The sequence below is a fragment of the Pseudoliparis swirei genome, chromosome 8 (assembly GCF_029220125.1).
Source record: "Pseudoliparis swirei isolate HS2019 ecotype Mariana Trench chromosome 8, NWPU_hadal_v1, whole genome shotgun sequence".
In the NCBI taxonomy this organism is placed as follows: Eukaryota; Metazoa; Chordata; class Actinopteri; order Perciformes; family Liparidae; genus Pseudoliparis; species Pseudoliparis swirei.
The window spans coordinates 20,378,820-20,395,129 of record NC_079395.1 but is presented as its reverse complement, the minus strand read 5'-3'; the positions used below and the strand labels follow the sequence as shown (position 1 = coordinate 20,395,129).

At 42.6% G+C, this 16,310-nt stretch overlaps 1 protein-coding gene across 2 annotated transcripts in view; it reads right to left on the bottom strand.

Moving 5' to 3' along the window:
• The window catches only part of pappa2 (pappalysin 2), a 100,918-nt gene that overhangs the window by 79,713 nt on the left and 4,895 nt on the right, over positions 1–16,310 (bottom strand). For both annotated transcript variants that reach the window (XM_056420651.1, XM_056420652.1), the window contains exons 3-5: positions 15,519–15,749; positions 14,772–15,370; positions 2,851–2,999 (exon numbers count right to left, since the gene is read on the bottom strand). In XM_056420651.1, the coding sequence (XP_056276626.1) occupies positions 2,851–2,999; positions 14,772–15,370; positions 15,519–15,749 (979 nt within the window). The remainder of the gene's footprint in view (positions 1–2,850; positions 3,000–14,771; positions 15,371–15,518; positions 15,750–16,310) is intronic.

Here is a 16,310-nt window from a genome sequence, read left to right as displayed (position 1 = left end):
TAGAGAGAGAGAGAGAGAGAGAGAGGGAGAGAGAGAAGAGAGAGAGAGAATTCTTATTCCGTTCTATTTAACGGGCTAGTCTAGGATTTGCGTGGCCAGACTGAAAACAAATCATACGGCCTCTCTTGTTCAGAGGGCCGGGCCAAATGTGGAGGCGGCCGTATCTGGCCTGCGGGCCTTAGTTTGAGGACCACTGCTCTTGGCTGTTGATGTCTATCAATATCGCTCATTTTAAAAATGAGGTCAGAGGGCAATACGGATCCGTATCAGACCAGCGAGGAGGGCGATACGTGGCTGGCATGACGACCCATTAGCCAATCAGAACGCTTGTACTATTGTTGCTATATAATAATTCATCTTTATTCATAAAGAAAATGTAAGCTAGTGGTCTGATGCTGCCAGAGGAAACGCAGGTCGAGGACAGCTATCAGTTTATTGCTGCTAATGCTTCAACTCTGTCAGAATTTTTTTTTGGCATTGGGTGCCCTTTTTTTGGGGTTTGAGCACCTGCCCCTCAAAATGTCTGTGCACGTGCCTGCCTACCACCATTATCTAATGAAGAAGAAGTTATGTAGTCTCGGAAATAAACCAATGGCACTGAAAATGCACACAAATATTCTGCCAAACACCCAAACAACGAAAGCACAAGATCACAGTACAGATGCAAATTAGCTAGACTCTGGTAAAGTGCTTCAATTGGTGACATTTATGTTTTAACTGTACATGGTCCCTTTAAATAAAGATAATAATGATAATAACTGGAAAACAATCGAGAAAGGTGCACCAAATTCATAACCTTATAAGTTCATGAATATAACATAAAGACTTTGTTGACGATATGACTAGATAACTACTAGACCTGTGGACTATAATATTCCTCAATGCTCTTCTGCTATGTTTACTTGTGCTCAGATCTTTTTTTCCACTGAATTAAATTAAGTAGTGTTTCTTTTTAAAATGGTTCAATAATTTTTTTTTACATTATTTGCTAATGTAAATCCTTATGGCAAATTTTTTTTTATTCTCACAGTATTTTCTTTAATGCATACATTAAAAATACAAATCTTCTTTTATGAAAAGACTAAAGAAAAATTCAAATCAAGTATTCCAAAGAAATTTCTTACAAGTACTGCCTTTTTATCCTGCTAATTGCAGGATCAGGAACAGTTGTGACAGTTATTGATATTTTTTCATTAGAAACAGCGTGTTTTGTTGGCGAAGACATTGAACAATTAAGACATTAAATACGAAGGCACTAACCAACAGGGTGCCTTGTCATTTACCAAGTCGCTTTTAAATGGAGAACAGATGCTGAGCGACTGAAGCAGATGTTCATTTGAACAGAGTCTAATTTCGATATTTCACATCCTGTGTTCCTCCGGAAGCAAAAATGACTGTTAATCCAACCTTAAACAAAACTGGTTTGGCAAAGAAAATTCATTCAAATCTTCTTCATATATGTTTTCGGAAGACGGCTGAAAATAAATTTGTTGCCAGCTAATTTGTTGTGTGTGTCGTAGTGTGCATATAAAACTCCACCTGTGTTTAGCTTCTGAGGCTATGGCTGAACATTTCTGTCATTAAATCAACCAGTTACATTTTTGATTGCTCAGTTATCAATTTAGCTTATTACAACAACCAGAGCTCAAAGGGACATTACTATCTGAATGAAACAGCTTATTTTAATCTGACCGTCAAGCAATGGTTACATATAAGCTTCCTAATTATATAAACTAAAGAAAAAGCACAAAGTCCTCTGCGAAAGTGTACTAAAATGATCTGTGGGTCAGTGGTGAGCAGATCTGTCTTTCAATCAGGAGGTCGGCGGTCCTAGTCAATGTGTCCTTGAGCAAGACACTTAACCCTGAATTCCTCCCTGTAGCTGTGTCTACGGTGTACGAATGTAACATGATTGTAAGCCGCTTTGGATAAAACAGTCAACTAAATGTAATGTAATCGTTTCATCACAATTGTGCCTACGATATATATATAAAACAAGACAAAGCTTTCATTGTTGAAGGTGGTTTTTATTGAGGTTAAATGTATTTGGTCGTGAATAGGAACTCATCTGACAGCCTCTCCTTTCCGACCTTCGCTTCGGATAAGGAACCCCCCCCAACAACTTTTAATGAGCCCACACTGCCGTTTGGTTGGTTGTTGTTGGGTTGATAAGCTGTTTCCAGTGAAAAGGGGCCTCGCAATTGGAAGAGTAGGGTTTTGCCAAAGTGGACAGAAAAGTACGGAGGGGAAGGGAGGAGACGAAAGGATGGATAAAAAAGAAAAATAAGAAAAATGACATTCAGGAAAGGAGCAAAGGGCAATAAGAAAAAGAGATAATGGTGTGAAGAGAATAAAGGAATAAATACAGAGGCAAGAGATATGGCAATATAGTCTGTGTAGGGTAGGGTCCATTGGACCTGGCTGTGTCTGATGCCTCCTGCCATGGCCCTGCTGATGCGTCCACCTTCCTCCTCTCTACCTCCTCCTGTTTAATGGATCGTGGTCCATGCCTACTACCAACTATTCATACACTCTGTCATACTCATTGAATGTGTTGTAACGCTGTAATGATTCCTTCTGGTCACATGACATCTATTGCTTCTGTCCATCCTGGAGAGGGATCCTCCTCTGTCGCTCTCCTGAAGATTTCTTCACTTTTTCTCCCCTTTCACAGAGTTTTTCCTGACCCGATATGACGTCAAAGGTCGGGGATGTTGTATGTGTACAGATTGGAAAGCCCTCTGAGGCAAATTTGTAATATGTGATATTATGCTATATGTAATAAACTGAATTTAATCTAATTATGACAATTGCGTATAATATACGGTAGTTTGATGTCATGTAATGTACCTTGATGGGTAAGAGCCTCCTTCGCCCACGGCCAGGTTGCAGCTCCTGCCAGATCTTCTCGAACCGAGTTGCTGGCGAAGAAAACATTGAGCGTGTCGGCACCGCTCAGGTGCAGCTCCTCCTTCAGCTCTTTCACACTCATATAGGCCCTGCAAACAAGGAGAAAACATGAACATTTTAGGTATAGAATGTAATACTATTTAATATTAGTTAAGTTCTAGAACCCAATGCAGAGGTGTAGACTTTACAGGTAATACAGGATAGGAATGAGCGTTCATGAAATAAGACTTAAAACGCTTCCCTTGTTTCCTGAGCTTGCAGACCAGATGAAAGCATGCCTAATACAAGTTAATATGTGTGTCATTATTTTTGTATAAAACTGGCCATATTCACTGGATACATATCTACCAGCTTTTACTTTTGGATAGTAAAATGAGCTAAATGCAGTCATTAAACTGTTTAGCATGTTGCTAAAGAATCTTGGCGTTATCTTTGATCGGGACTTGTCCTTTAACTCCCACGTAAAGCAAATCTCAAGGACTGCATTCTTTCATCTACGTAATATTTCAAAAATCAGGCACATCTTGTCTCAAAAAGATGCAGAAAAATTGGTTCACGCGTTCGTTACTTCGAGACTGGATTACTGCAACTCCTTATTAGCAGGCTGCTCTAATAAATCTCTTAGGTCCCTCCAGTTGATCCAGAATGCTGCAGCTCGTGTTCTCACTAAAACTAAGAAAAGAGATCACATCACTCCTGCACTAGCTGCTCTGCACTGGCTTCCAGTAAAATCAAGAATCACTTTTAAAATTCTTCTCTTAACCTACAAAGCCTTGATTGGTGATGCTCCATCATATCTTAAGGAGCTTGTCGCACCATATTGCCCCACTAGAGAGCTACGCTCACTAAATGCGGGACTACTTGTAGTTCCTAGAGTCTTAAAAAGTAGAATGGGAGCCAGAGCCTTTAGTTATCAAGCTCCTCTTTATGGAACCAGCTTCCAATTTCAGTCCGGGAGGCAGACACAGTCACCTCGTTTAAGAGTAGACTTAAGACCTTCCTCTTTGACAGAGCTTATAGTTAGGGCTGAATCAGGTTTGCCCTGGTCCAGCCCCTTGATATGCTGCTATAGGCTTATAGCTGCCGGGGGACATTTTAGGATGCACTGAGTACCTATCTCCTCTTTTTCTCTCCTTAAGGATGAATTTTCATCTCTCAATCACACGTTACTAACTCTGCTTTCTCCACGGAAGTCCTTTTGACTTTACGTCTCATGGGGTCATCGGACCCTATGAGACGGCATAGATCCTATCTGCCTGATGGATCGTCTGGGTCGTGGAATTCCTGCTCATGACTACGCCACTGTCCTGTTGAGACTCCGCCCACTCCTCCTCCCCACCGCCATCTGCCTGATGGATCGTGGAGGTCTCCATCGTGGAATATGCCTACTATGAACTATTCATACACTCTGTCATATTCATTGAATGTATTTTAACTCTAAATCTGTCCTTCTGTACACATTACATCTATTGCATCTGTCCATCCTAGGAGAGGGATCCTCCTCTGTTGCTCTCCTCCAGGTTTCTTCCCTTTTTTTCCCCCTGAAGGGTTATTTGGGAGTTTTTCCTGGTCCGATGTGAGGTTTTGGGGCAGGGATGTCTATGTGTACAGATTGTAAAGCACTCCGAGACAAATTTGTAATTTGTGAAATTGGGCTATACAAATAAACTGAATTGAATTGAATTAAAGCTTTCTGTATCATTACGACTGAAACATAGGCTACGTGAAACATTGAGCACAATTTCCCCAAAACATGATGAATGAAATAAATAGTTTAAACCGCGGGCTTGTCACGTATTGAAGTTAACTTTGAAGTAGAACAGGCTCCTTTGGAATTGGAGACGCAGACTAACTAGCTGGGGGGGAAACGTGCTTTAAGCTATTATGCTAAGCTAAGTTCACATAAAGTGTATTTTCTTACTTGTGGGTATTGAGAAAGTGAATTTAGCAACCTTGTAGTCTTGTTTTTAGCAGACGACAGTTTCATTTAACCCATCGACATCCCTCTCTTGTAGCTTCCCAATTATAATGTTGCTTTTGTATCTGGAAAGCTTTTACCCCCGTCACCGCTAAGTCACGCTAAGAGTGCTTATGGTTAGGGCTGAATCAGGTTCACTTGGTCCAGCCCCGAGAGATGCTGCTATAGGCCTATAGGCTGCTAGGGGACGTTTTAGGATACACTGAGCACCTATCTCCTCTTCTCTCTCTACTTATGGATGCATTTACATCTCTCCATCACACATTACTAACTCAGCTTCCTCTCCGGAGTCTTTGTGACTTCACGTCTCATAGGGTCCATTGGACCTGGCTTTAATTGGGGTTCTCAATTTGCAGTAGAGCTGAGGGGTGGAGGGGGGGGGTGGGTTTGGTTGCTTGATGAGGAAAGTAGAATATCAGTGAATGTTAGTATGGGTGTATCTGTGTAGTCTGCTTTACAATATGTACAGGCCAGGGGTACAAATACATATGCCATGAGGCTACCTGTGTTCCCTTTACGAAGCCATACTTGAAGTTTTACTTCAGCTACTTCGAGTGAATTTGGATGAAAAGCTTTGTCGATTAAATAAAATTAAAATAAGTCCAAGCTTTTGATCCAGCCAAACTTATATTACTTGACCATGCTACAACCTTTAAAGAAAAGGAAGTGTGTGTTTCTCTTTCTCCATCAGAAATATAATTTCTATAATTGCTCATTAAAAGAATACATCATTTTTGGACCAGTGCCTCATGCATTGTTCCAACCGCCTGAAGGACAAACAGGTGAGCTTGTGACCGTAGAATCTCACTTTTGCTGGGAAAAAACCTTGCTTTATAAAAAGCAGTAATCCCCATTCTCCCATATGCTATGTTCAGAAATGAAGCACTTTGCCTCTAAATTGGTCCAAAGCCACAAGTCCTGCATGTGTGTAATCCTTCTACTCCTAACGCGATCCCTCCCTGAGTGCATGTGTTGTGCTGTAAGAGTAAGAGACTGTATTTTCTCTGGCCAGTGCCTGACTAAATGAGGTTTATGATTTAAGATACGTCAGGGAGACCCTGCTCTCGCTACACTGTTGGAGTTGAGTTCAGCAGCATTCATCACCCTAGACAGAGTGTACCGCTAAAGAGTCGACTCTTCAGCTTCTGAGACTCGTAGGGGGTGGGGGGGAGGACATCTCCAAGGTCTACAACTTGGTCTACGGCCAACCCGGACAATAAATGGCAGTGTACGGTTGAAAACCCACGGTTAGGAAGTCCAGCACTGTGGTAATCTACATCAGAGTCAGCATCAGCATCAGCGCTGTCGCCATGCAAAACTGTAGATGTACAGTATGTCCACTCTAAATGTGATCACTGACGGGTCAGTTACTTTGAATCCTGGAGAATCAGAAGACACCCTATGAAAAGATATCGCACTAAAAGCAGCACAGACGTTTCAATATGTTATGCTCAGAGAAGCTGCATTCATGCGCAACAACGTTCCAAGTTTGCTGGTTCAACAGAGCATGCACATTTTTTTAAGGAACTAAACTGAAACAACGGCTTTGGCTGTGAGCTAATAAATGCGTTGACTGCCACTGGGCTGATCGGATATTTGTAGCACCCATTATTAAACTGCATAGATCCCTTTGACCTTCTGTACATCATCACAGACAATGTGGTTTGTCGGCATCTCAATCACATTAATCTCACTAATAGCACATGAATATGGAAATATTTGTTGGGGTGGTTAATGCCTGTAACGGCTTCCGGGCCATCACCCGTAGGTTTCCCCCTAAAGCAGCCTCTGCTCACCTCCACCCTCCCACACCACACCCCTCTCTCTACTGCTCCTTTATGGGAATAGTGGCGACTGCTGGCTGATTGCGAATCAGCCAGAGCAGATGGCTGATTAGCAACCAGCCAGTAGCCGAGGCCAATTGGAGACCCCACCCCCACAGCTGCCACGATGCCCTTGCATAACTTCAATCTATTGCACTCTGCCATGGTTCCAAACAATGTGCGAACACTCAGGTGCGTTGTCATTGTTCACAAACTGTGTACGAGCCCAGTAGCTTATGGAGGCGGGGCTTCACAAAAGGACAGTTGTTTTACGGATCTTACAAGCTTGAATCAACAATCTCATTGAGATAGCGTTGCATTCATTGCTCTGGGAAACTTCGCAAGAGTGTTTTTATTAGTGGATAAAATAGAAATAGACAATAGAAAAGTTAATATTTGCAAGTTATCCTTCAGGGGTGCAGACCAGAGCTCTTTGCTCTGAAGGATTTGTAGACCATAAGCTGCGAACATTACATTACATTACATGTCATTTAGCAGACGCTTTTATCTAAAGCGACTTACAATAAGTGCATTTCAACCTAGAGTACAAACTAAGAACAACAAGAATACAGGAAGTAACATTTCCTCAACATAGTCGAACTACAAAAGTACCATAAGTAAGAGCTATTTAAGTGCCACTGAAGTGCAAATCTGTGTTTTAATCCAGATATAGTCGGAAAAGGTGTGTTTTCAGTCTCCGGCGGAAGATGTAGAGACTTCCTCCTGTCCTGATGTCAGTAGGGAGCTCATTCCACCACTGAGGAGCCAGGACAGCAAACAGTCTGGATTTCGAGTGGTTAGCTCGAGGTGCAGGAGTCACAAGTCGATTGGCTGTTGCCGAGCGGAGCGAACTTGCCGGGGTGTACGGTGTGACCATATCCCAGATGTAGACGGGGCCCGATCCGTTTAGAGCACGGTACGCCAGAACCAGTGTTTTGAAGCGGATGCGAGCAGCCACCGGAACAAATCTTAGACATGTGTCTCGGCTAAAATGAACATGTTGTCCCCTGCTACCCGATCACTCCTCCTCCTCCTTCGTCTCTCTCGCTCTCTCTCTTTCTTCCTCGCTCTCTGTCCATCTTTTCCTCTTCTCTTTTATGCACTGCCAGAATCCTCAGTGTACCTGGCCGTCGCTCTCGAAAACAAATTTGTGTTATAATGACGGCAGCTGGCTTGATCAAAAACTAAAAACCTCTGGCCCGGTTACTGGCGAGCAGCAGCTGCACACATATAGGGTCACTCAATCTGAATACCTGGCCGAGAGCACAGAGAGAAGGCGGAGGGGGGGGGGGGGGGGGGGGGATATTAAAGAGAAAACAGATCCCAAAATATATTTTTTAAAGGGTTCCGTGCTCCACAAATACCAGCGAAACGCCATCTTCACATCAATTGTCTCTCCATACATGTGTGCGCATCAAGGTCCCTATTCGCAACATCTGAATCATGATTATAAAACATAATCGTGACTCATCTTTTTGTTAATTAAGTCGGTCCATCACTAAATTACTGCGCTGATTGAAAATGTATCAATATTTTGTTAGTGTAAAAGGAGAAAAGAATTAACCGTTGAGCCGAAATCCAAAGCATGGCCCAGCCGCAAGAGCAAACTGGACCGTTTTGGGTTCCTCCGGTCGGGCTTTACGTTCGTTGGACAGGTTTTGGTGGACCTCCACCATCATTCAGGGTTAGACAAAACTTCATGGTTTGGCTTGAAATAAGATAACAGATCGTCACGGGACATCATTTCGTCAGTAAAGAAAATCCCTCACTCACTCCTTTGGTTTCGCGTAAAGCGTTGCGGATATTTGTAATGCTTTACTTACGTGAGTTTTCTCGCTTGACTATTTGTGTCTTTTCGCGTCATTCGTTTAATTTGACATTTGCTTTCAAAACCTGAAAGAAATACAAATTTATAAAAGAAGCCGAGGCCGTATGTATGGATGTCTTCCAGAAGAAAAAAAAGTTCACGGAACTCGATCTAACCTTAAGCCGGGATTTATAAAAGCATGCTTGCATCAACATCAACACATTACATTGACCTCTCCAATTCCCCGTCATGAATCAAGCTCAAACAGACTATGGCAGACTTATTTTCAATAGTTCTTTGTTGGAATATCCTTTTTGCAATAACAATTGAATCACGCAGGGAATAAATCACTGAGCGTTTCATGTAATTGAGTTGCCAAAGGAGCAGACCAAAACAACAGAGCAAGGTGCTGTCTGCTGTCCAGCTCTTTTCATTAGAGTCCATCTTCTCTCTGCAGGGTAGAGAACACACAGGGAACATCTGACCATAACAATGACCCAATCTTTTTTTTCTTTCTCTTTTCAGTCTGCCTCGCGTGTCCATCCCAGCGAGCTCGTGACAAGACAGCATAAATTACCATTTGCTTGTGACACACTTCGAACTTCCAGCATATGGCCAAGCAATGAGACCACACACTCAATTCAGGTCAACTCTAGAAGCAACGTGTTCTTTTCCAGCAACAGCCGGTTTCGCATTCACACAGCTGCTCGGCACAGCGCACCCACAGGCTCCTGCCTTCGGCCGTTTTATTTTATATATTCTTAGTTATATTATCTTTAACACTATGTGAAGGGGTATGCAAATCATCTTCTGTCCTGTAAAGGATACTAAGCATAGTGCATACCATCTCCCATAGCTTTTGTCAAGGAAACAGTCACTTGTGGAGAGTAAGATTGATAGATGTTATAGTTCCCAGGATGTTTCAATGTCTACTCATCAAAGGACCTGATCATTTGATTACAAATCAAAGGACCTGAAAACATTGTTTAAGGGAAATCATTGTTTCCCTTAAATACATATTTTGTTTCATTGACTTTTCAGTGCACCCTTGGCAGACTTCTTAGGGACTCTGTGTAACGGTGACTCTTCTTGCAAGAATAAATGATTTTATAGACAAGTTCTGGTTCTTCGATATTCGTCATTTCAGTTTAAAAAGAATCAACATTTGGTGCAGACACCTTTTGCCGTCACACCAGTTCGACCTGTTGGCCCACTGAAACAGTTTCTAGTTAAAAGCCTTACTCGAGGTCATCGTATGTTTTGGGTAAGGAAGGCAAAGAAACTATAGACTCCAGCTTACTTCAAGTGTACAATATGTTGTTTTCAAACTCCGCCGGTGGTTTCCAGTCATTCAGCCACGTTGTTTTGGAAAGGCCCACTCTCTGTGACATATGCGCAAGGCCTACTCTCGCTATCTGTTCCTAACGTCCGTCTCGAAATGAGAAAAAGAGATTTTAGGTTTGCTGCAGACTGATTTATGTCTACGGGAACCGGTCTCTTTCAGTGTTTTTTAATAATAGATTGAAAGAATTGGAGCAAGGTTCATCTGTTTGTAGATGTTTTTTGACTGGCGTATGTGCCCCTGTGTGAACTGGGATTTGATGACTTGAGTCTTAATTTTGGTTTTGCTCATGTTCTTCTTTTTTTATTGTCTGTAACTGTTTTTAATTCAATTAAATTAAATTCAGTTTATTTTGAATAGCCCAATATCACAAATTACAAATTTGCCTCATAGGGCTTTACAATCTGTACACATACGACATCTCTGTCCCAGGACCTCACATCGGATCAGGAAAAACTCCCAAGAAATAGAAAAAAAACTTTAACAGGGAAAAAAAGGGAAAGTTGTATGTCTGAAACTTTGTTTAATGTGCTACTGCTTGTCTTGTCCAGGACACTCTTGTAAAGTGCAGCTAAGTCATCAAACATCGGATTTGATGAGGATTTTGACATGTTTTTCATAACCGCGTATAAATTAACAATTAGCACTTGAAAAAATATTTTTCCTTTCAACGGGAATCCAATGGGGAAAAAAGATTGGTTGCTCTTCAAGTTTGTATCACTCACATTACCCAACAGTTTATATTGGGAGCTGTTACTTGGCCATCCGTACCAGTTTCTGACCAAAATACCAAAAGGCCTCTGTTGGTATTTGAACATTTATTCATTCAGAAAGCATTTTTCCTCCTCTGAAATCCATATTCCCCAGTGTGTGTCTGGCTATCTGCCAAGTGGTAACGCACGTCTGTCCTTTATTCATAGTTCAGCAACTATAATCCATCACGGTCAGTCATTTTTTGAAAGAATGTGATGATGTGAACAGTTTGTTTATCTTAAAGCTTGTCTCTGATTCGTGGAAGCTTTCTGCCTCTCCATAAACTTTATGGTCCAAACTAATAGAATCTGAAATGTAGGTATTGGACTTAATGGCAATGTTGGACTTTTGCATTTTGAGTCATGTTGAATCCGTTCGTATTCACTACCTACATTTTGAAGAGTTGGATTTTTTTCTGACACCAATTGTGTAACAGAACACCAAGTAAACTTAATGTTCAACATTATTACTACACAGAAGAAACCCCATGCATAAATACATAGTGCAGTCTATGGTTTAATGAGCAGCACTACAGCACGACAACACTACTGCATAGGCGATTTGCTTCAGTGACATGGTTTGGGATTTGAATGAGCGCCCGCGGAAGTGTAATAACATATGTTGTCAATTGGGAGGGAGGTCAGTTTGACCTTAATATGAATGGAAAAAACTATTATTTTGTTTTTTTTTAAAACAACCTTATTACATCCTTGTGTAACGGTCACCCTGTCAACTCCAGACGTCAAGCACTGATGCATGGTTAAAAAACAATGTTGTGTTTCCCACTGGCCCAGTGTAACTGGTGTGGTTACAATTTGGATGGAGGACTTAGTCTTTAAAAGCCTGGGCCGACGACTTCACGGCTGTTTGGAGCTCTGCATGAGCCGTCTGTCAGACCAATCGCAAGGCAGCGCGGCTGCCCCTCGAGTTGTTTAGTAAAAACAAGCGTGTGCTTTGGCCTCTTCACCCGACATCCCCATTCTGCAGAGCTCGCTGTAGAACCACCGGGGGGAAAAGCGAGAGCACTAATTTCTGTTCATTTTGCACATCGCTGCTGAAGCACAATGACACATTCACCTCACGGGGAGAACTGGTCTTATTAGTAGACATTTATGCCCTCTCGCCTCTGGAAAAACATGTTGTCCTCAGTGGCTGATATGAATCCCCCTTGGTGCTTCTCTCCATCAATGTAGGCTTTTACAGTTTCCGCCTGTCTTTGGGCTGATTACTAAACTGTCAAATGTTTGTGACCATCGTCAGCGACGGAGTGCACTACAGATCAGTGCACTGTATTGCAGTGTACTTCGTAAAGTGTCCGGTAGTAGACACAGCCAGTCTGATATCTGTTTTTTGTCAGTGCGGCCATGAGAACGTCTTTTACAGGGAATATGACCGAAGAGGTTTTTTATGTCGTCATTGTCAATCGTGGTTTTGTGCTTCTTCTTTTTTTAAGTATCGGTTCAGGCACCGTTTAGGCACCGGTATTGTTTTAAAGATACCAGTTTAGCACCGATAGCCTATAGGAAAAAATCCAAACGATACCCATCCCTAATGGTACCTGGTACTTTTTTTGTTTTCTATTTGCAAAGGCTATGTATGGTACTTGGTACTTTAGGGGTTTTCTATTAGCAAAAGTGATGTATGTTACCTGGTACATTTTGGGTTTTCTATGAGCAATAGTTATGTATCGGACCTGGGACTTTTTTTGTTTTACATGGCCCAATGTTTCTATTAGAAAAGGTTATATATGGTACCTGGTACTTTTGCGGTTTTCTATGAGTAAAAGTGATGTATGTTACCTGGTATTTTTGGGGTTTTACATACTCTCAATTCGACTGGACCTACCTGGAACCGTTTTACATGAGTAAAAGTTATGTGTGGAACCTGGTACTTGTTTGGGTTTTCTATTTCCAAAAGTGATGTATGGTACTTGGCACTTTTGGGGTTTTCTATTCGCAAAAGTTATGTATGGTACCTAGAAGTTGTTGTTGTTGTTGTTGTAGCAACTCAGTTGAGGTTCCAAGCGAGTTAAACCAATAGTAGAAGGTGGAATTAAAACACTGCAGAACACTGTTTGGTCAGAGTCACTATAATCCTCAGGATATCCCACACAAATAACGCCATTTTACATAACCCAAGATACAGTCAATAGTGGTTTGAGCCGAATGGATGGGGATACTGTTAGGATTTGAGTTGTTTCCTGTTTTATGTTGAAGTCCCTGTCTCGTTTCCTGTTTCCCTGCTCTTCCCTCCCTGTCAGGCATGAAAACGGGTCAGGGGTGAAAAAGGTGAGGAGGATAGGCGTGCGGGGGGGAGGGGGGGGGTGCTGGTGGTGACTTCCACGAACATCGATATTGGACGTTGTATGATAATCTATAGGTCCTCCATTCTGACACCAAGTCAGTGATCGGGCCCTATAATACTATAATAATAGTAATATTGTGTATAATATGGTCATTCATGAACCAACTTCCTTTTTGTTGTTTTTGGCGTGAACAAGTCTTCAAGTCTTGAGCTCTGCTGAGCCACGAATCTGTTCCTTGAGTCTGTCCCTCGAGTCTGTTCTGCCTCTACCTGGTTGTCACGATCTTCTATACCATACCTGCCATAAATATCATGATACAATACCATAAAAACAGTATACCATAAATACGATACTGGTATATTTATCTATAATAGTAATAAATAAACTATCTGTATGGTTCACTTTTTACCAACTTTTTCAACACAACAAATAGCAGTAATATTAGTATGAATACAGCAAGATATTAATGAAACTACATGGAGCCATCATAGCATTGATCATTGATGATACACTATGAGGCCGTTAGTCTCTGACCAGAGGATAGAGTTCATCAGGAAGAGCAGCTGTATAGTTACACAACTTTACAGACTGAACTTAAACATTTCACTTCTGGCATCTTTTTTTATTTTTATTTTTAAAGCCGAAAATTCCGCCACTTAACGCCTCGCCAGAGCGCTGCGCTGCGCGTGCAAACAGCTTGACACGGAGCAGCGCGTGCGCTCTGATCGCTCTTTTAATGAAGTATTATGACTAAAAATATGCTAAATCACATCGCTCTTAACGTACGGGTACTTTGTTAGCATCGCTCCACCGTGCAGCGCGACAGCAGCAGAAGTAGCGTCTAACATTCAAGCTAACCTAAACCACCAAACGCTGAAGACATCTTGACGCTGATTGGCCGAGACGCGACACGTCCCATCAGATGTTTTATTGCGAAGAGCAACACTTCACACTTTCTCCACGTCCCACTCCAATCTCATGAACGCCGGCCGGCCAATTGACCCCCCCCTACCCCAAAACAAAAACTCTTCGGATCTACACGATTCACGTAAGTCACCTATTTTGGTTTCAAAACGGCGAATTTCGCCGAAAGGTGAGGGATTCTCATGCCTGCCTGTGCTTGTCTGTTTCTTTCCTGATTGTTTCCAGCCACGCCCTAATTGTTTCCACCTGTGTCTCGTTCCCCTGTGTATTTAATCTGTGTCCTTCTGTTGTCTTTTGTCGGATCGTCCCTTTTTGTTCCGTGTGGTGTTCGTCTGTGTTCCTGTCTTGAAAAGAAAGCCTTTTTTTTCTCAAGAAACACCGGTTGCGTTTGGGTCCTCCGCACCACGCATCTGTAACAGATACTAAATGCAGCATAAAATCTCTAGTCTCTTTTTCGGTCACAGATAAAGATAATCATTTTTATTTAAATTCCACCGTACCTTAGAATAATAACAATAGTTTTGATTACCACAAATGATTAAATAAAGGCATGGTCCCTCATTTATCTAAAGAACAAATTTCCCTTCCTCTCTGATATCTGCAGAATCAACTTTTATCTCGATCAATTTAGTCAATCGTAAATTCCACAGCATTACTTCGATGACTGCTGGGTTTCTCTTATATAAATAGTGCTTTAATTCACAATTATGTTTTTCCCCTTATATTTTGGGGATCGCAGAAAAGCTCGGTATGGCTATGCAAACACTGCCAGCACATATGTGCCAAAATAAAGGTCTGTGAATAATCCCTTTCTTTCCTTATCAGTTTTCAATTTGAAGAATCTGCAGGAAATTAAGGGAAGCACTTAGAAATAATTGGGAAATGAAACTAGTATGTGTTGCAACATGACTTTTGTCTTCTAACCTCACCTTTCAGAGGACTCGGGATCAAAGCAGGTCTTGTAGATATCAGTGACCTCCGGGTCACAGCAGTCTCCGTCATCGTAATCGTAGTGTATGCTGTTGCACTCCATGTTACAAACTCCATCCTGCCTCTTCCAGTTGTAGCAGGGCCCCAGTCGAAGGCAGTCCCCGCCGTCGTGGCCCGTCCTCGGGTGGTCGCACTCGGGGTCACATAGGCGGTTTCCGATCTTCCCAATTCGACAGTTGCTGAGGATGAACCGCTGTCGAAAGCTGGAGTTTCTGGCAGTGTGCACGCTCAGATGGAGCGTGATGTTGTAGGGGCGAAAGGCCTCTGTCAGAGCCCAGTGCTGGAGCTGGATCTGATCTTCCGATACGGTGGGGTTCCCGCCGTCATCTTCGGAGAGGTTGACCACACGGTAGCGAACTTGTTTGGCGGCGCGGAGCTGCCAATTGTTGTTGTAGCCGAAGATGATGTCGGTGTTGTCGCAGGGTGTCAGGCCGCAGGGCGGCGGAAGGAACGAGGACACAAGTTCTTGTTCGGGGATGGGAGTGATGATGACGGTCGGATGCAGGCCAACTTTGTAAGGAGTCCATAGCTCCTTTGCCTCAAAGTTGAAAGCAAAATGATGACTACAACAAACCAATTTCCACATTTAACAATTAAACAAGTAATGCTGAGTAATATGACACTACAAATTAAATTTGTCAAATACCAAACAACTGAAGGTGTAAAAATGAAATATGGTTAGTTACCTTAGTGAAGTCGGCCCACATCGCCAAAAGTGGCTCGCCCTTTATGTCATTTGAAAGATGCTGCCCCAGCAGCTCCCCGTGAGAGCGGGCGTAGCCCCACAAGACCACACCCCCTACGTGGCCCCTGAAGCTGTGGCCCTGATCCGATTGGTTACTGCCGAGGAAGAGGGTTCTGCACGTCTTCATGAAGGGACTGTAGAGATTCCCCGACTGGAGACTGCTTTCTCCCACCTGGGGGGGGAGGCGGTGAAGACGATGTTACGAACGTGATGAACGATTGATGGGCCACACCAAAAGACATTTTCCTGAATTCATAAGACTCGTATTCTGCCAGGGTTTTACAGCTGATGTTGTGGTGATGTCATCTGTCTGTCAACAAAACGAAAAGCCTACTACATATTCACTCTATTCCCCCGAATGCTCCGATTGGCTGACACTACAATGGCCAACGTATCAAAGCCTTTAGTTATCAAGCTCCTCTTTTATGGAACCAGCTTCCAATTTCAGTCCGGGAGGCAGACACAGTCACCTCGTTTAAGAGTAGACTTAAGACCTTCCTCTTTGACAGAGCTTATAGTTAGGGCTGAATCAGGTTTGCCCTGGTCCAGCCCCTTGATATGCTGCTATAGGCTTATAGCTGCCGGGGGACGTTTAGGATGCACTGAGTACCTATCTCCTCTTTTTCTCTCCTTAAGGATGAATTTTCATCTCTCAATCACACGTTACTAACTCTGCTTTCTCCCGGAGTCCTTTTGACTTTACGTCTCATGGGGTCATCGGACCCTATGAGAC